Source organism: Montipora foliosa, unplaced genomic scaffold (assembly GCF_036669935.1).
Source record: "Montipora foliosa isolate CH-2021 unplaced genomic scaffold, ASM3666993v2 scaffold_467, whole genome shotgun sequence".
In the NCBI taxonomy this organism is placed as follows: domain Eukaryota; kingdom Metazoa; phylum Cnidaria; class Anthozoa; order Scleractinia; family Acroporidae; genus Montipora; species Montipora foliosa.
Genome location: NW_027179775.1, coordinates 527501 through 547747, shown reverse-complemented (window position 1 = coordinate 547747; position 20247 = coordinate 527501). Strand labels below are relative to the sequence as shown.

General features: G+C 40.8%; 2 protein-coding genes across 2 annotated transcripts in view; one reads left to right on the top strand and one right to left on the bottom strand.

Annotated features, from left to right (window-relative positions):
- Positions 1-20247, top strand: part of LOC137989576 (broad substrate specificity ATP-binding cassette transporter ABCG2-like) — a 461764-nt gene that overhangs the window by 5535 nt on the left and 435982 nt on the right. The window contains exons 4-9 of the mRNA XM_068835358.1: positions 493-607; positions 2144-2296; positions 3348-3505; positions 4303-4454; positions 5153-5245; positions 7338-7537. Of these exons, the coding sequence (XP_068691459.1) occupies positions 493-607; positions 2144-2296; positions 3348-3505; positions 4303-4454; positions 5153-5245; positions 7338-7537 (871 nt within the window). The remainder of the gene's footprint in view (positions 1-492; positions 608-2143; positions 2297-3347; positions 3506-4302; positions 4455-5152; positions 5246-7337; positions 7538-20247) is intronic.
- LOC137989572 (collagen alpha-1(XIV) chain-like) lies at positions 9546-15496 on the bottom strand. The gene is made up of 3 exons (XM_068835354.1): positions 15475-15496; positions 10999-11270; positions 9546-9938 (listed from the first exon to the last, which is right to left on the bottom strand). Exons 1-3 carry the CDS (start codon positions 15494-15496, stop codon positions 9546-9548), a joined length of 687 nt encoding a protein of 228 aa, XP_068691455.1.

Genomic DNA, 20247 nt, shown 5'->3' with positions numbered 1-20247 from the left:
AAACAACAGAAATGCAGTATTTTGCTTGTTAGTTAGATTTTTTGCTTTCTTTAATGGTGTCATTGTATTTGGTCTTTATCTTTCACATTCCAGCCATGGTTGTGTGAACAATGAGGACCCTGCAGAATTTCACATGAAAATGACTCACAGCTGCCCTTTGTAACCAACGATGTTTTGCTATTAATCATAACCATTACAATTTCCAAGAAAGGAAAATTAGTGCATTCCTTTTTCACTGTCTGTTACAAATTTGTCCATTTTGGAAAATCCCCAGTTTGGTAGGCTAAGTGGTTGTTGCTATGGTTATTGTGATAAATTCTGTAATTGGTGGATTAAGCTGAGTGCACTTAATATGATTGGCTGATGTAACTGTTCGATTTCAGGTATCCGATTATTTACTGTTGTATACAGCTGTCTTTTTCTGGGGGGTCTTCAATCTTTGTTTTTTATTTCCTGGTTTTTCACATACTTGACTTCTTCATGCTATTTCAGGCTTCTGGACATCTTGGCTGGCCGGAAGGATCGAAAACATCTGTCAGGTGTAGTCCTTGTTAATGGACAAAAGCAACCAGAGAATTTCAAATGTATCACCGGATATGTTGTACAGGTTGGTTGAAGAAAGCCAAAGTGACAAACACACACACACAGCTTTTAGAATTGTCTTTAAATAAAACAGAACTTATTAGAGAGATTTATACGGCAAACGGCAAAATGTGACTTGTACCAAAATCAAAGAGACGAAAAGAGAGAAATGCTCCTCGCACGTATCTGGATAATTTAAGCAACTGTCTTTGATTATAGACGCCTGAAAAATTCAGATGGCTCCAACGGGATTTGAAGCCATGACCTCTGCGATGTCAGTGCATTGCTTTACCAACTGAGCTATGAAACCGCACAGTTGAGAGCAGGTCAATATAAATATTTGGCTTTGGTACATCTCCCACTGTCAATACAAACTCGCCTTGACCAGCTTCTAGATGGCTCGGTTGCTCGGTTGTAAGCCATTTTACGGCGCAATCGTTCGGTCATAGATTCAAATTTAGATTTCTTTTAAGCCTGTACTTTGTTCAATGGGGTACTCTGGAAATACTTAAATTTCTCCACTGACTGCAATGAAATTCTGCAATGTTGTTTGGCATAGATAGTCGTGACATGATTCTACGTCGTTGTACGCTTTGTCTCATCAAAATACTGAGTTGCTTATGGAAGACGGCGTATTATGAACATATTAGCATCAAATGATCACAGAATTTCCATGCAAAAGGGAAACGTGTTTTTGGTGGATGGATTGTAATGTTGACTAATATGTGCAGCTGACGTGAGAAAACGTATCATGTGAACAGTGATTGATGTTGCCTTTGGATATGATTTGGAAAATAAAGCACAATTGTATTTAAGGCGATGCAAAACTCAAACTGACGTTGCTTAGGTTTTGTGTCAGTCCGCTTTTTCTTTCCTTGTTATCGATTATGCATGGAATCATAGTTCACTATGCATGGTTCTCTAGGTGTAAACACTAACGGCTTAGTTGACCAGTGACATCATGGACCTCAGCGTTTATACAATCTACTGACGTTACACCAATCACATGACTCTGAAGATGAGTTACGCTTAGGTTAGCTAAACATCATTCAATGTCACCCTAATCAGTCCTCAGGACTACACTCACCCGGACGATCGTACTTCTCTTTAAGAATTGTAGTGGGTTAATTTAAGGACGGTGCCTACTATTATTATTGTGCATACGTTCTGCGCATCTAAAAAAAACCACGCCGAGAAAGCATAACTTAGCAAGTGCTCTTGGCATCCAAAAAGAAGATGAGGGGTAACCATGCATTTTTAGAGATAATTGGGCTTCATTTTGGAAAAGGACGCCATACGTTGCCTTGTATTTTGAAGCTTTTTATAAATATTGTTGATTGATTATCTTTGAAAAATGCGTGGTTTCCCCCAATTTTCTTTTTGGATTTCAATAACACTTGTCAACATCTGCTTTTCTCGCATACTCATAAACCGCGCAAATATACCTTTGAATTAGTAGGCACCGTCCTTGATGCTTTCTAAACCACTTGCTTACGAATGAAGTTCATTCAACACTTAATTGAACCCCACTCTATGCATTCAGTTTTTTATAATTTTCCAGGATGATGTTGTGATGGGAACTTTAACGGTGAGAGAGAACTTGCATTTCTCTGCGTCCTTAAGACTCTCCAGAAAGCTGAGTAAACGCGAGCGTTCAAAGAGAGTAGAGGAAACTCTTAGCGACTTGGGCTTGTTTCATGTGGCGGAGTCTAAAGTACGTACAGATAAGTCTAATGGTAATGCATTTGTATACTGCACATATCACATCAGTCTCGTGGCGGTTTGTCAATTCTCCGAGAGTTAGACCACCAACATCGATGGTCTCCAGTGTGTGGGTTCTTTAAGGTCCCACATTGTTGGTTAACAGGAAGGGTTGAAAGACGGGGCCCACGGTTTATAGTCCTTATCAGAGAAGACTTGAAAGTCTAACCATTTGCAGATGAAATTACAAAGGCAGCACTTTCTCCTCAGTTAGTTTTAAGAAGATGAGCATCGCTGGGTCCAACTAGGGTTTGACACATTGACCCCTGGGAGTGAGACTTGACATATTTTACTCTGTCTAACGCCAGACGACTTTACTTGTCAATGGGGGGTGTCCTAGGGCGATTGAGGTGTGAATGGGTTAACCCACCGACCCCTGGGAGTGACACTTGACAGATTTTGCTCTGTCTAATGCCAGACGACTTTACTCGTCAATGGGGGGTATCCTAGGGCGTTTGAGGTGTGAATGGGTTAACCCACTGACCCCTGGGAGTGACACTTAATAGATTTTACTCGTCAAGGGGGGTCGTCCTCGGGCGATTGAGGCGTGAATGGGTTAAGCAGTCTCCTCCATTAAGCACGTGATCTTCTGCACGGAAAGCTGCTGCTCAAGCAACTGAGCCACAATTCTCTATGAAATCAGCGGCAACTGTCTTTGCATGAAATGATTTAAAATTTAAAAATTAGGGGATTGCTTTTAAAATTATGCCGAGCGTTTTCAATTATTGCCATTCATGAAAAGGGCTAGAGGAGAAACAAAACCCTACAAAAGCACTGTACCAGTCTTCCTGAGAGTTCTAGAATTTTTCGGCAAGTGGTAAGCCGTTTTCTTGGGCCCTAACATAGCCAAGAAACAATGCTTCACTGATGCTGTCCAGAAATAACATCAAACAAAGCAAATCAGAAAAAATATTCTTGCAAATTTCTGGAACTGAGAAAAATGGAAATCATCCACGGAGCTCATCTGTGGATAAATTCATTAATTTTATTTGCTCATCCGCTAGGTTGGAAACGAGTTTATTCGAGGAATATCTGGAGGTGAACGCAAACGTACCAACATTGGAATGGAACTTATATTGGCACCATCTGTTTTGTTTCTCGATGAGCCAATCACTGGGCTGGATGCAGCCACAGGTGTGTCCGTTGTTCAGCTTCTTCAAGGGTAGGGAAGGTCTTTACTGCCTCACTAATATATATTCTTTGCGAAGGAATTCGTGCGCGTGAACAGCCACTCGAGAATGTGTGTGAAAGAACGCGGTCGAATTTTTTCACTACAGAATTTGACCTTGTCCCTTAGCGTTTTCCTTGGCGTTTTCCAGCGTTTAAACGTAATAAAAGAATATTAATGCCTTTTCAAACTAATACTGAGAATACGAATATGGTATATTCAATGGAGTGGACAAGGCTTCGGTCGTTAAGATTCATTTAAGTCTTACCAGTCAAGTAATCACTGCAGGTGTAATTGAACTGTTGCTTAGAGCGTTGTTAGTACTACTCACAACAAATAAATGACGAAGGCAGACACTCTAATCGTCCTATTTCTAACCGGTGGAAAAGAACTACAATGATGGTTAAAATTCTTGGGACATTTCGTTTAAAATTCTTGGGACATTTCGCGACATGCAGATTAATCTATGCACCACAACCCCCTCCTCCCCCCCCCCCAAAAAAAAAAAAATGTTGTACATTCCAAACTGGCAGTATAGCTGTTTGCTTTTAACAACATTGTAGGAGGGGGAAGGGGGGGAACGGTAAACACCCCCTCTTATCGCAATTCAGGTTCTTCTTCCTCGAGTGAAATAAACGATATTTTTTCCGTATTTAAAAAACGTTTTCGTTGACTGCCACCTGGAATTTTGTCCCCCATTGTAGCGCCGTGTAGACTGTCGGTCATTGAGGATAAGTTTCATGGCCCATCAGTTTTCACAATGTCATTTACTGTCGCTTTATCCTTTATAGGCTCGGTCACCGTGGCAAAACCGTGATTATGTCCATACACCAGCCTCGCTACTCTATATTTAAGACCTTTGACACCATTTCATTACTGTCCAATGGCGAGTTTGTGTACCAGGGCCCCGCAAATCAAGCAATGAAGTACTTTGAGGATATAGGTAATTATTATAGTTCGTAATGCGCTTTTCACCCGATTGTGGAATATAATTTCGCCCATTGCTTTGCTTTTGTATTCTTGAGCCATGTGATTGCCGCAAAAATCTTGCACCACATTGGAGCCTATCGGCGGCAATCGAAGAACTTGCTCGCAACCTCGTCTCCAGGGTCTTTGTGGCTTTCAGCCTTTCAGCCACCTTTCTGAAAGTAGAAGAGCCCGGTGTTGTGGTGCCCTTTCCGGAGCTGCCCGTAATTGCTTTGCGTGTGATTGGCTATGTGGGTTATGTACATTTGCAATTAACCCAAGTAATTTTGCAACCGTCAACGGCCTCATATGTTCTTCATATGGCTATTTTGTGATTGACGTTTCAGTGAGTTAGACTAAAAAAAGGCATTGCGCTGTGAAACTGAACTTTCTACATTCTGCAATGGATAAATCTTGCTTTTAAGATTTCAATGCCCATAGTTTTGAAGTTGTTACCTAAAGTTGAACACCTTACCACCTCAGTAAAAACGGGCTGAGTCCCTCTGATTTAATTGACCTACAATATTAAGTTTCAGCCCATCTCAGCCTTTCTTTCTTTCATTTTCGGGTAATGTAGGATTTTTGGCTATGCGTGATTTGTATAGTCCGCACGCACGTTACATTTAGATAGCATATATCTTCCTTCATGATTACGTTTCTATTTTTTGCTCAAAGGTTTTGTTTGTGAACCACATAATAATCCAGCAGACTTTTTCATGGATGTAATAAACGAATGTGACGCTGCTCACCGATTAAGTAACAGCTCAGGTATAGTCTGACTCCTCCCCTATTTTTCCTTTCTTTCTCTACCTCCCATCTGCTAACCCTTGTCTCCCCTCCCCTCCTGAATCCCTCATTGTTTTATTCCTTCCGCTGTTGAAAGTACCAGTTATATTAAGTCGAATAATTTAATGTCAGTGGAATAAATAGGCTCCATCACCAGCCAAAGACCGCGTTCGTTCTCAATCAGCGGAATCTGGAGCCAAGTAAATCTGTTTTAGTTCCCAGGCGCTCATCGTCCAAGGGCATTCTGAGATATGGAAACAAGTTAAAACCCATCACTTGACAACCCATACTCTACCTCTGAAATGACGATTATCGACAATTCCTAATCCTAATCCTAAATTGACTATTACGTCGGTACAATTATCGTCAATTTAGGACGCTTTAATAGCGCTTGATAGGGATTATGGGAAATTAAATCTGTTTTCAAAATCCGAACCCCAATGCCTGAACTCGGAGGACTCGAACCTGGGAATGTTCAATTTAACACCCTTTCACTTAACCACTAGACTACCACATCGCTAGCTGCCAGAACATTATTATTTTTTAATATCTCAATATTTTTTCTTCCCAATGCGGTTGTAAACGTGTATTATCACCCGCTAAGAAACAAGTTTAAGGACGGTGCCTACTATTGTTATTGTGCATACGTTCTTCGCATCTCGAGATACTCGGATTTCCTATCGGTGATGCTTACTAATACAGGGATATTTTTGCGCAGTTTAAAACTATCCGGAGAAAGTAGATCTTAGTAAGTGTCCTTAGTATCCTTAGTAAGAAAATTGGGGGTAACCACGCATTTTTCAAAGACAATTTAAAGACAATTTTAAAGTAGGTGCTCCGGGCTTAAATCCTGTCCAGGAATGCAGTCCTGGGACAGGGTAATCTAAATTGACAATGACACTCAATCCAGAGAAAATTAGGAATTGTCGATAATCTTCATTTCGATAGTAGAGGAGATGTTGCACTTGACCGCTTTCCGTCTTGTGACTGCTATGCAACCACTCACTACTAGTCCGACTGATGAAGGCAAAGTAATGCAGCCGAAATATTTCGATCCCGTGATTTTATACCTTTCTGAGTCGTAATCTTTTACAGTTATGAATCCAGAACTTAACATTCTCTTATTTAATTTATTCTTGTGCAGCTAGTTTAATATTTACTCGCTGTCACGCTAAAATGCCCAGGATGTTATAACTTAACAATGAACTAAAATCCTGGTCAAAACTGTTGGGCAGCGAAAGAAGAACACGCGTTGCTCATATAACGATGGAAGCCTGTACAGTAAATTCTCTACTTTTCGCCCAACATTTGACTGGTTTCAGTGTTGTGCACTGTACATAACATAACAGCTAGTAAAATTTTAGAAAAACAGCTCACTTTGATATCCGACCGGGAAAGATGCTATTGTTGTCAAAGTTTAGAAATACATAAAACAAGAAATAAAAACCAACGTTTCGGTGCATTTTGCGCCATTATCAAGGTTACATAAAGATAAAATGGGGTACAGCTTTTGAATCGCGCACCATGTGTTGAAACAAAGGTTTACGTTAAACCGACAAACACAGGGCTACTCCTGCACTATCACAGCCATGTGGACAGCCGCTACAAGCATGGCTTGCTCGTCACTATACTTGATCGCGCGCACCGGCTACCATCATCTTGGGCGCATTTTTCAAAAATGTTTGAACGTCTGAGAGAAGTTTTCCGTAAGCTGAGGTATTATTGCAAAGAACATAACACTGCTGTTCCGAACAATTTCCTAGCACGCTTCAATGTAATCAAGAAATGCACGAAGAAATTTGACTGCCTTGTTAATGAAATGCTGTGTATTCAATATCTTAAACCAGCATTGAATGTACAGTCGGATTCTCTTCATGCTAAAGTCTTCATGTAATTAGCTTGGCACTCTTTTATGCAAGCTCGTTTCAACTTAGCCTTTTCACAAACCGCATTTTATCTTTATGTAATCTTGATAATGGCGCAAGATGCACCTGAAGTCTTTTGACCCGGATTGTAGCTTTAACTTTTTTTCAAAACAAAGGATATAACTAATAACATGATTGTTATTTTTTAGAAACAACTGTTGTGTCGATGGGAGAGGGCCATTCCTCAACTAAACCGCCAAATTTGCCGGAGATCTTCAGGAAGTCACAGTTTGCTAAAATTGTCCAGGATTCCACAAAGCCAATCCTGGAGGAATTCTCTGCCAGCCAGGGTAGCGTGGTAGTTTCTGAAGGGGACAAGATAACCTATGCTACTTCATTTTGCAGTCAGGTGAGCTGATGGGTTACTTGTCTTTCGATTCTGAATACGAATGAGGGCTTAATTAACCACTCCCCTTGGGGCTTTTCAGGGGCAATGTTCAATATTTTTGCGGGGGACTTTTGCCAGACTGCTTTATGGCGCAAATGGCAGCCGTGCAGTTTGCAATATTAACTGAGTAACAAGTAGAATTCACAGGTGCCCCCAGAACAGAATGAATGAGAGATCAACACCAGGAGTTCATTAAGGGGAGCCTCTATCTCCACTAATTCCTTGAATCAACACTTTCCCGAGTGTGGCTCAGTTGGTTGAGCACCGGGCTGCCATGCGGGAGGTCGTGAGTTTGACTCCGGCCGGACCAACACTCAGGGTCTTAAAATAACTGAGGAGAAAGTGCTGCCTTTGTAATTACATCCGCAAATGGTTAGACTTTCAAGTCTTCTCTGATAAGGACTATAAACCGTAGGCCCCGTCTCACAAACATCTTCCATGTTCATTAGTTTCCTGTGGGACGTTAACGTTAAAGAACCCACACACTATTCGAGAAGAGTAGGGGATGAAGTTCGCGGTGTTGTGGCTGTCCTCTGTGAGTATATGGGTGGGTGGGTACAGCAGGTCCACATCAGCTAAATAGCTGCCACAACTTCAACCTGCTCAAATAAATAAATAACATAACATAACAGTAAATTCATTTTTAGGAACAGGTTTTTCCTGCGAAAAGTATCATGTTTCCCTTGACGCTGAGATACCTCTGTTTTGATTGGCTTTTACAACAGTGTGCGTTCAGAATCTCCCAAGGGAAGTGTTCTATAAATAAATCTACTCGGGAAAAGATAGACTCCCATGCCAAGTATGGGAGAGATAGAGACCCCTTTGATGAGCTCCTGACCAACACCATATTCTCAAATATCGATGGGATTTTAAGAGCTAAACTTGCGTCGTGGTGTCATGAGCGATTGAAAGTTTCTTGAATTGCCTTTGTTTTTCTTAGCTGGTAACAGTATCTGGACGAGCAGCGAAAAACATACTGAGAAATCCACAGACATCAATTCTTCAGGTGAGAGACTCCCACGTTGGCTCACCTTGGGCTTTTTCTGGCTTGTCACGCTATCTTAAGGAACTCTTGCATGAAGAGCCAAAATAAATCACGCTCCCCTTGTGCTTTCTTTTTATACTTTCCGTTAGTATCCTAAGTGGACTGTTTTTGCTATCATCGTCTTGTCTGAATGAAAGGGGTATTTACGCATTGTTTTTATTTGCGATTAAATATTTTGTTTTGTTTGTTTTTTAAAGCATAACATTTGCGTTTATGTTGGATTTCAAAGAATAAAACTTTCAAAAATTCCGCTTTTGGGGAAACCTTGCATATAAAATTATTACTGAAGACATCGACTTCGTCCTCTTCGAGGAAATGGCTTCGTTAAGCGATCATTATGGCCATAGAGCCAACCGCTCTGTTATTTATTAAATGTTTACGGGATTTTCTGCATTCAAGAAAGTCACAGAAAATAGAGGATTTCATCCCCGCAAAAAACAAATATTCTGGAAAATGTGTGAATGTGGCGGTGAGAATGCAACCAATTTTTTAAGGGGAGTTGTCACCTAACCCTAGTTCAGTTGCCTAGCAACCACAAGTCTACTGTAGCTTAGTGGTAGAGTATCCGTAGTAATCGGAAGGTCATATCTTCGACTCATGTTTAAAGCCGTCGGGTTTTTCTTTTCCGAGTATTCCCGAGTGAGTCAGTGTTGATCAATGCATCTCTTTATACCTACTGATCTTTCCGATCAGTGATACACCGCTCAAAGTTGATGAAAAATTGTTAGGCGTTGCCCACGGTTTAGTTAAAGTTCTTATAAAGACTAACCATTTCAGCTGTAATAAGGCATTTACAGAAGTCTTTTAGCAAATTTCCTTCCTGTCCGTTCTTTCCTCTCCGTTTAATTTAACCCAGAAAATAGTCATGATTCTAATGCTACAAATCACACTCAGCATATTTGATTTCCAAGAAGCTTTGTGTCCTCAGTCATCAAAATAATAGTCTCGGGAAAAAATGTGCACAGGAATCCCATCTACTATTTGCTTGAAAGCGCTCATATTGGATATGCGATAAAAATGTGCATCCGTTGAACTCGGTATCGCGACAAGCTCCTTAACACTGGGTATCCTGTCGCCTAGGGCCACAAGAAAGATTTCTGGTCCGAGTGCCTTGATCCGACTGGCTGCCCAAGTTAAGCTCTGTAGGTTTTCAGTAGCAGGCCCATTAGTTACCAGTACCATTCTCTTTTGGCTTCCTACGCCAACTCCAGAGTCACGGTTCAGCAGCAATCCGTTTGGTGTCGTTTCGAGAGCATTCAGTATGCTCTTGTTTCCTCCTTGATGGTGCATTTTACTGATGAGTAGTTCAGTTGTGAGCTGGTGAATAACCATAGAAAGTATAGAATTGAACAGTGAAGAGACTTAAGAGGAACACTTTGCATTAACTTTGTTTAATAAGGTCTTGTGTTATCAGGTGTAGGTGTGCAATAAACGAAAGAGCTTGGGAAGAGTATACGCCTTTTATTCCCAGTCCCCAGTTTTTATTGTTTTGGCCGCACCTCTGCTAATATATTTACTTAGACACGCCTAAAGGCAGACCTTCCAGGTTATTTCTCTCATTTGCGTTCGGTTGAAAACATTATAGCAATGAGGCTTAGAATATCTCATTTTATCAACGCGAAAAAGAGGGCACGAAGTAGTTCGTAGCATTTAAAAATCATGGCTCCAACGCAAATGTTTATCTTCATCACTAACCTCAATTCCTCAATGTTGTTTTCCAGCTGGCGCTCCAAAATTGCTTGAAAGTGTTTCCCTGATATTTTTCCCATCCTTTAGCAGAGGTTTTTCCGTGAGAAATCATTTCGAACAGTCCATAAAAAGCAATTAATTATGTTTGCACGTAAAGACCACATAAACCCCTTCACTGAGGTCACATTGGCAGACATGGAGGGATGGACGTACAGACGGTCGCGAATGACGTCATAGCTAAAACCAACATTTCTGGCATCGATGGGTTACCAAATTTTCTTAATCTTGGTGTTCCGCGCGCGCTCCTCCGGCGCGCGGAGCTCCGCTTTGATTTCAACCTTTTGAATGTGACAAGGTTGTAGTAGTTCCTCAAAAATCACATTGGTCGGAACGGTGCTTAATTTAGGCGAGAAGATTATAATTTATCCTCGAGTGCTGAGGTTTTTCCTAAAACCTCAAATTTGGCTGTTTTACGATGTTGTTTTGCTGACGACGGCAAAGAAATGGACAAACGCGAAAAATGCACGTGCAGGGCGTGCAAACTGCCCAGTGATTATGTAAATTTGTGAAGTTCTCATTGCCGTCTCCGTTGTCGTTGCTTAAGTTCTGTAATCTGAAAGCCTGGTACGGGCTACAATTGGCGACTTTTTGCCATTAGAACAGTTCCTGAGTTGATCCTTTTGCTTACCTTGGGTGACTTTAAATTGAAGCTTACAGAGGCATTGGCACCAAATGTTATTGCAGCGAATCGTGAGTCGGGCTCAAACCTTGTCACTAGACTCTTCGCAACACTTAAACTGACATTGAAGTCGGCCCTGGATATCGACTCGGATGAATCGAGAACAAACACGACGTCATAATATGGAGTGAATCTCTTGTCTCTTGAGTTGTCATGGCGATCAAGGAGATATGTCATCATTTTATGTCTTGTTTCTTCGAGTGGGTGGGAGGCGCGGTGGCCTCATGGTTAGTGCGCTCGACTCCGGATCGAGTGGTCCGGGTTCGGGGCCTGGCAGGGGACATTGTGTTGTGTTCTTGGGCAAGACACTTTACTCTCACGGTGCCTCTCTCCACCCAGGTGTATAAATGGGTACCGGCGTAATGCTGGGGGTAACCCTGCGATGGACTAGCATCCCATCCAGGGGGGAGTACAAATACTCCTAGTCGCTTCATCCTACAGAAACCGGAGATAAGCGCCGGCCTGATGAGCCTTCTGGCTCGTAAGCGGAGACTTTACCTTCTTCGAGTGGAGGAATAGCTCGCAAACCTTAAACACAATATGTTGTGCGCATTAACTTTCGAAACTCCTCAACTGAGAACCTTCTGCGCTCCACCGTTTTGGTGGAGCGAAAGGAAACGCTTCTGGGAACTAAGTTTAATCCCAGTCTTCTTTGAAGTAAAGTCAAATTCTTAAAAACATTTATGCGGGGAGTATGTCAGCCTTGGTTAATTGTCTACTGTAGTCCTGTAACTTGCTGACCTTCCGATGTTGTCGCGACTGCTGTAGGAGCTCTCGGAATTTTTGCGTGTATTCCCGAGTCATCCTCAATGAATGCATCTCTTTACTTTTCTGCATATGGCTTAGAGGTCAAGATAGAAAGTGGGACAATCATTCCCTACAAAAAAAAGTTAGTGTGGGCAGTTCAAATAAAATGACATTCATATCTTATCTGTTAGGCTTACTTTCGTAAATATCCTAGCTCCGCTGTTTCCCAAAACACTTGGCCGCAACATGTCTCTGCCACGAGCAAAGCGACCAACACTTCTATAAAGAAAGTCATTGGTTTTATGTATCTGTAATTTATGATCTCTCCACTTCTAATGAATTAAGTTTCGCGTGTAGCACATAGATGAGCATCAGTGTATGTGCTCTCTGGAAATTTTCAAATCATGAAATATTAGAAGTGTGCTCTTATCGTAAGGCATTCCATAGATTTTCAAAATGTCAAGATAAGTAAAGGAATTTCCCCTGACCCATGGCTACTTCGGTGGATTTGGGTGAACCTCGGATCCGCTGTACCTTTTTTTGTTTGTGATCCTGCTGTTTGGACATGATTAAACCAACCTTTTTTTCTTGCCTTTATCTGAACTTGAATCCGATCGCTTAATTTAAGGGGTTTGTTGGCAGTTTTGTGTTACATTTAACGTTATCGGCAAACGCTTCCAACGTGAAAGGAAGAAGTGATCCTTGTACTTATCTGAACAACTTAAGCAATAAGGCCATTTACGAGTTCATGTTGAGTTGTTACAGAAAGAACTGTAGCGCTGTTTATTTAATATTTACTAGCCGCATTACATTCCCTTTTGAGATTGCAATTAAAAGGCTATATGTAAGATTTATGCTTAAACTTAAAGTGACGAAGTTGGGGTCGCTAAAATTAAATTTACCCAAATTTACTAAGATGGGGTTTATAATTGGCCATAAAATAGACTATAGAGAGGTAGGGGTTCTGAGGGGCCAGCGTTGACCCAAGTACACCCCCCCCCCCCCCTCCCTCCTGGTGTGCATACATACTTATTTTATTTCTTTACTTATGTAATACTCACAACTAGATTTACTCTGAAAACAGTCCCACTTGCTACCCTCTTGGATTAGCTTTAGCTATTTGCTGGTTAGCGTTGTTTTTGTTAACAGAAACTTGATATTAACTTAATAAACTTGACTTCTTTAGAATTCTCTTAATTTGAATTTTTAACGTGATGTTTCGTAGACCTCAACATAAACATACGTCTTCAGTAGTAAAGGTTATATCGATAGACCTTTTTCGATATATTAAAATTCAGCTTGATAGTAAGGCATGAGGACAAAGACAAAGGAAAGTGGATGGCATGTAAATATTTTTCACATTCATTCCAACGTGTTTCTATCACTGTCACTGCCTCATTATCAAGCTGAATATTTGATATTTCGAAAATGACCTATTTGGAAAATCCATATATCACGTTTAGTGAGAGACTGGTAACTCTATTGAGAACACAGCCACTACGCAGTGACATCTGACTCGTTGATAAAGCAAACGTTTTTCGCTGCCAACTTTTTCATCTAACGTTTGTTTCAACTGGCGAATCAATAAACTTTCCTTGCGTTGGCTGTGTATATCAGATCGACCATCACAACAACCCATCCTTGCCTTTGAATTTACGATTATGGTTAATTTTTAATGTGCCTTTTCAATTTGACCATAGTCGGCAGGGCTGTTTTTACAAAATGCCTAACATTTCAAAATTCGTTGCTTGAAGATGATAATTGTGGACATGAGCTACGATAACTGAAAGTTAACCATTTTAAAGTCGGTTCCTTTAGACCTTACAAATTGAAAGCTAACAATTTTGGCGTTCGCACCCCAAAGTTCAACCTCGCTCCAGGATCTTATCGACTTTTCACATGCCATGTTGAAAGCCGAGAATACCCTGGGGACGAGGTTGCCCAAAGCTCAAACAGGGTCGCGTGAGCCTTGCCGCCATCGCCACTTTGCCCGCGTAGCCGCCATTTTTAACAGGAGGTCCGACTGAACAATGATGATATCTAGTTTTCTTTGTTATTTTGTGCTAACTGTTATTTAATTTTTTCCCCACAGTTGATCGTTATGATGATTTTTGCTCTAATTGTCGGCGCAGTTTATTATCAACTCAAGAGAGATGAACACGGTATTCAAAACAGGTGACTGTTTATTTATCATGTTATTTATCATGACGCAAAGAAAATAGGGAAGACATTCCTTCATAAGTATTTCTTTAGTCATTTTAATGTGACTAGAACTTATCATTACGTCTGGCTGTAAATTGCTCATGCAACTATTTTTCATCATATTTTAAATATCTAAAAAATGTCTTGAAAGTTGTGAAAGTTTTCAACTCGTCTAATCCTTCCGCCATCTTAGCCTGTCCTGCATGGTCAGAGTCAGGTGACAGGTACGTTCAATGTCAGAAAGCGCTCCGTTGTTTTGCGCCCGTTGAAGTTTGCCTGCTTCCCTAAACAGTTTCCTCTATTAACTCTGTTTAAACTACAACCGTTTGTTTCGGCGCTTAATGCTGATTTAGCAACAGAACGGGAACATCAGTTGACAACGGCGCGAGCAGAAAAATGTCCATATTATGTCAGATTAAAGTAGAGTTCAGACTTTTCCGCGTTCTCTCGCGTCGTCAACTGAGCTTCCCGTTCTGTTGCTAAATCAACCTCAGTATTAGGTGAATTGCAACCAACCTCTAGGAACTCGGATAACAATGGGGAAATCTCTTTAATTGTCTGGTGATGTTTCACCGCATCGTAAGTTCATACCCACGATACTGACGTCATCATCATGTATCTGCTTCATGGTGGTATAGCCGTTCTAAAACGCTGGAAAACTTGACGCTGGCAAGTGATAATTTGTTTTGCTCGTCGCTGTGATTTGCTGAGAATGTGGAGCGAAATGTTCAAAGGCTTTGAAGGAGAGGCTGAATTGATGTTATTTTACTTTACTCTTTTGTTCTCTTCTTTTTTTACCTTCAGGGTGGGTGTGTTCTTCTTCTTGGTGATGAACACGGTTTTTGGAAATTTGTCTGCAGTTGAGTTATTCATCAAGGGAAGACCAACATTCATGTCAGTTGTTGAATATTCTTCTATTTTCTATTATATAATAAGCTCAATCATGCGCTCGTTTTGATTGGCTCTCACCTATGATCTATTAAAGGACAGACGCATAGCCGACGTCATCATCAAAAATTTGTAGTTCTTTATTTTATAAAACAAATAGATTCCTTGTTGCCGTGCGTCTGTTAAGTAATGGATCACAGAAAACGTCAAAATGTGATTGAATCAATTTAAGTAGTTTATATTGTAGCCGACATTTTTTTTCACCTTTGCTCCCCCCTCAGCAGAACAGCAGGCCTCGGTTGTTCGAAACGTGGATAAGGCTATCCAGTGGATAAACACTAGCAAAGCCAATTATTACGTTATCCAGTGAATAGTGATTCATCCAGTAGATAGCGTTATCCACCCTTCAAGCAACTGGCGCCAGAAGTTCACCTTTTACGCCTTTTCGTCATTCTTGGCGCAAGAAAGCTCTGTTACCATTTTTAACCTTGCCTTGTCTTTGCATTGCAGACACGAATCAGATATTACAGAATCTCGGTTTATTTTTGGCCAAAATCTTCTGTGACCTCATCCCCCTTCGTCTTGTACCTGCTTCTCTATTTTCAGTCATTGTTTACTTTATGACAGGTAATTGTTTTCGTTGTGCATGATGTGATTTCCTAAGTATTCGCTTACCCTCCCGGATCCCGTTTGTTCAATTATCCCAGATTGAAAATTAACCAAGGAGTTTATTTCTCTTCTCCTAAAGTTTGTTGAACATTGATATTCTTGAAAAACAAAAATAAAGAAATGAAACTTTCACCAAAAAAGTTTGAAAAATGAAACAAAATTTTACGCTAATGCTGGATTAAGAGATAGCGACTTTCATATGACCTTGAAAAATAAACGGAAAAACAGAATGTAAACAAAAATGCAAAAAAGTTAATTGTTTTATCAAACAAAAACAAACGAGCGCGAATTTTCATTGGCTTAGCGAACACGGATGCAAATAATGTCATCTCTCCATGGAACTCTCTAGAAAGTTTCGCTTTGACGTCATTTAAAATGCAGTAATGTGATTGGGCAATCGATCTGTTTACTGCCCATATTAGGAGTTTCGTTGGCGGGAATGAGGAGGTGGTTTTGTTTTAATCTTGCCAAACATTGGTTCTTGAAACAAATTGCGAACACTTTTTCAAGGTGATTCGAAAATCGCTCTAAGTATTTCACTGGTGTTGCGCTCACTCGTGAAATATTTTTCAACACGAGAAGAGAAATTTCGTATCTCCAAGCGGCCATGTAATATTCTATTTATTATATAAACACCAATGAAATACTAAATCATTTCACGAAAGGCATCGAAAGGCGCGTTTTTATATGTAACCATAGCAACAGTGATCTTTTCGCGTGTGAAGATATCCTGTTTTCCCGCGAAAGCTCACTTGGTATTTCATTGGCGTTTATACAATAAAGTACTTTATCAATTGAGCTGCGAAGACACATCTGTTGGGATCAGGGAAATTTTTTGGAGTTATGGAAGGGGTCATACGTTCGAATCCCAGTTCTTTTTCAGTCCATTGCTCAAATTGTGATATTATTTTTCTAGTATATTCTCAGCACCAAATACCCCAAATTTTCTCAATTTTCTTGCAGCCCTAATCTCGTACCCAGATCTCCCACGGTCATACGGAAGGGAGATCTGGTAAAGTTCGATTTCGTGCATGCTCAGTGCCAGCGAGGCACGAAATATGGGCTTTTCTATCACTGCGCATGTTCGTACTCTCCGTTGTGATTTTGCGTGATTTTGCAGAATAAACATGGATTTCGAGAGTATTCTTGAAGAGATTCTTTTGGGTAGAAGACAAGGAAACCTTAAACGTAAGCCGAAACAGAAAGAAGCGCTACAGGGGATTGTTTTTGAACGGTCGAGATTGTTCAATAGTCGGAGCAACTGCATAATCTCTGAAACAAGTGCTTAGGCTTAATCAATAAACGAGTGTTATTTTCTTCACACGATCTCGTGCAAAGTGTAGTTAGCCAAACCGTAAATTGAAAGCTAAAATATTAAAGAGGGTTTAGGCCTAATCACTGAAACGAACGCTTAGGCTTAATCAGTAAACGAGTGCTATTTTCTTCACACAATCTCGTGAAAAGTGTAGTTAACCAAACCGTAAATTGAAAGCGAAATTATAAAGAGTGCTTAGACCTAATCACTGCAACGAGTGCTATTTTCTTGACACGATCTCGAGAAAAATGTAAATAATCTAACCGTAAAATTCACAATTGATCACTACTTAATTCGCGAGTCACGCTTTAAGAACGAGAGATACTGTTTTGAATAAATTACATACTTCAACTTGAATCTATTAGTTTCTGCGTACCGCGTAGCAAGCTACGCAGAACTTTATTAGAGTGCCAGGGTACGTGGGGCTTTCGTCGGAACCATTTACACAATCGTCGCAAATTTTTGAAATGATTTTCCTCAGCTGTAAAGCTTTACCGGCGTCGGAAAAAAACAAAACTTTCCTCCGCACAACTGACATTTATTCAAAACAGCGCATGAGCTTGCAAAAACCAAACCTCCACTAAGTGCCCCGCGAAATAAGCCAACGGAGTGTAGATTGCATTGCCGCAACCTTTTTTTAGTAGCCAATGAAAAATGGTGTACTGTCGAACTTTACCAGATCTCACATTTCCAGTGACAGAGTGAGATCTGGGTACGAGATTATTGCGGGCCTTGATCGTCAAGTTGCAAAGTTCTTTATTTTTACCTTCACCCTCCTTTTGACGAATCTCTGTGCCTGCAGTGTGGGTTTCTTTGTAAGCGCATGTGTACGGACGTTCGCTATAGTAAACTTCCTAGTAATCTCGTACCCAGATCTCCCACGGTCATACGGAAGGGAGATCTGGTAAAGTTCGATTTCGAGCATGCTCAGTGCCAGCGAGGACCGAAATACGGGCTTTTCTATCACTGCGCATGTTCGTACTCTCTGTTGTGATTTTTGCGGAATAAACACGGATTTCGAGAGTATTCTTGAAGAGATTCTTTTGGGTAGAGGACAAGGAAACCTTAAACTTAAGCCCAAACAGAAAGAAGCGCTACAGGCCATTGTTTTTGAACGGTCGAGATTGTTTAATTGTCGAAGCAACTGCAGAATCACTGAAACGAGCGCTTAGGCTTAATCAGTAAACGAGTGCTATTTTCTTCACACGATCTCGTGCAAAGTGTAGTTAGCCAAACCGTAAATTGAAACCTAAAATGTTAAAGAGGATTTAGGCCTAATCACTGAAACGAACGCTTAGGCTTAATCATAGTTAATCTAGGGACTGGTTATGAAACCCTGGGAATTTCAAAAGCGGGAACAATACAGTCGCAATTAGATGTTGAACCGACCGTGACCCTGCACAATATTTTGTTTTTGGTTTGCAAGTTAATTAAGTTAGCAAAGAGCGCTATTCTTGACACGATCTCGTGAAAAATGTAGTTAATCTAACCGTAAAATTCACAATTGATCACTACTTTTAAATTCGCGAGTCACGCTTTAAGAACGATAAATACTGTTTTGAATAAATTACATACTTCAACCACAGGTAACCCAGGTTCACTGTGTGCGTCACGTAGGTATTAAAATATAGAGAACACATGAGGCGAAGTTTAGGTCTGAAAATATGCTAGAAAATGGTAATAAAAATCGATAAAACTTACCATGTGGTGAGCTGTTGTTGTCTTTAATACGTACACGAAGTTTCGGGGAAAATGGTCCCCGTTCACCTTCCTTCATAACATAGTGACAAGGTAGGAGACGGAAGCCAGCGTCGGGACTCCGATCGACCCAAAACAAGCACGATTTTTTCCGCGAAAATCAAATCCAGTCGCTAAATAAACACGCCAGGTTCGTGGAATAGGAATTTCTCTAAACCATGAATCCACTAAAGCATCTCCAGGTAGCAACGCGGAGCAACCAGACTCCGTAAAACTTGTAAGTTAACCTGCTAAAATGGCGGCCAGAAAGCGTGGTACTCACAAAGTGCCCAATTCAAAATGGCACTGAACTCTGGACGCTTGGTGACGAGTATAATAAGTCTCACTCGAGGGAGGGGAGACCCAAGAAATTGCTCAGTGCTCCAGAACTTATTATACTCGTCACCAGGCGTCCAGAGTTCAGTGCCATTTTGAATTGGGCACTTCGTGAGTACCACGCTTTCTGGCCGCCATTTTAGCAGGTTAACTTACAAGTTTTACGGAGTCTGGTGGCTCCGCGTTGCTACCTGGAGATGCTTTAGTGGATTCATGGTTTAGAGAAATTCCTATTCCACGAGCCTGGCGTGTTTATTTAGCGACTGGATTTGATTTTCGCGGAAAAAATCGTGCTTGTTTTGGGTCGATCGAAGTCCCGACGCTGGCTTCCGTCTCCTACCTTGTCACTATATTATGAAGGAAGGTCAACGGGGACCATTTTCCCCGAAACTTCGTGTACGTATTAAGGACAACAACAGCTCACCACATGGTAAGTTTTATCGATTTTTATTTCCATTTCCTAGCAAATTTTCAGACCTAAACTTCGCCTCACATGTTCTTCATATTTTAATACCTACGTGACGCACACAGTGAGCCTGGGTTACCAGTGCTTCAACTTGACTTTATTAGTTTCTGCGTACCGCATAGCAAGCTCCACGGAACTTTATTCGAATGGCAGGGTACGTGGGGCTTTCTTCGGTACCATTTACACTAATGTCGCAAATTTCTAAAATGATTTGCCTCAAATGTAAAGCTTTTCCGGCCTCAGAAAAAACAAAACTTTCCTCCGCCCAACTGGCATTTATTCAAAACAGCACACGAGTTTGCGAAAACTAAACCTTCACTAAGTGCCCCGCGAAATAAGCCAATCGGCCGAGCGTAGATTGCATTGCCGCAATCTTTTTTTAGTAGCCAATGAAAAATGGTGTACTGTGGAACTTTACCAGATCTCACAATTCCAGTGACAAAGTGAGATCTGAGTACGAGATTAACCTCCTAGTTGGTCTACCTTATGTGTTCAGGATGGTAAGTGATCTTTTTTTCAATTTATTGATTGACTCCGTTTTTGCTTTTAATGTTAGGAGATTTTCTTTATTGTGTTTTAATTCGCACCCTATCAAATCAAGTTTATTTTCATCATGTCTAGAGTAAGTTTTTCCATAGTTAATACAGGGGAATAGTTATGAAACCGGCCAAATTTCTTTGCTGTAGGCTTTTGTTCTCTTTTTTGGCCTTGACCGTGCACAAAACACAATAGTTGTTTACTCCGTACTGAGGAACTGACCAATAGAAACGTGTTGGTTACGTAATTCATACATAGTGTATGAGCGCAAAACAAAAGATTGTGCACGGTCGTGGACTTT

Bases quoted from the DNA above. Each gene is read 5' to 3' on its own strand.
- LOC137989572 (XM_068835354.1), bottom strand. From the start codon at position 15,496: ATGACTGAAAATAGAGAAGCAG. The intron at 11,271-15,474 runs GTACAAGACGAA...ACTAACCATGAG, and splicing joins GACTGAAAATAGAGAAGCAG to GCCACCGCGCCTCCCACCCA. The intron at 9,939-10,998 runs GTAAGCAAAAGG...GTTATTCACCAG, and splicing joins TCAATTTAAAGTCACCCAAG to CTCACAACTGAACTACTCAT.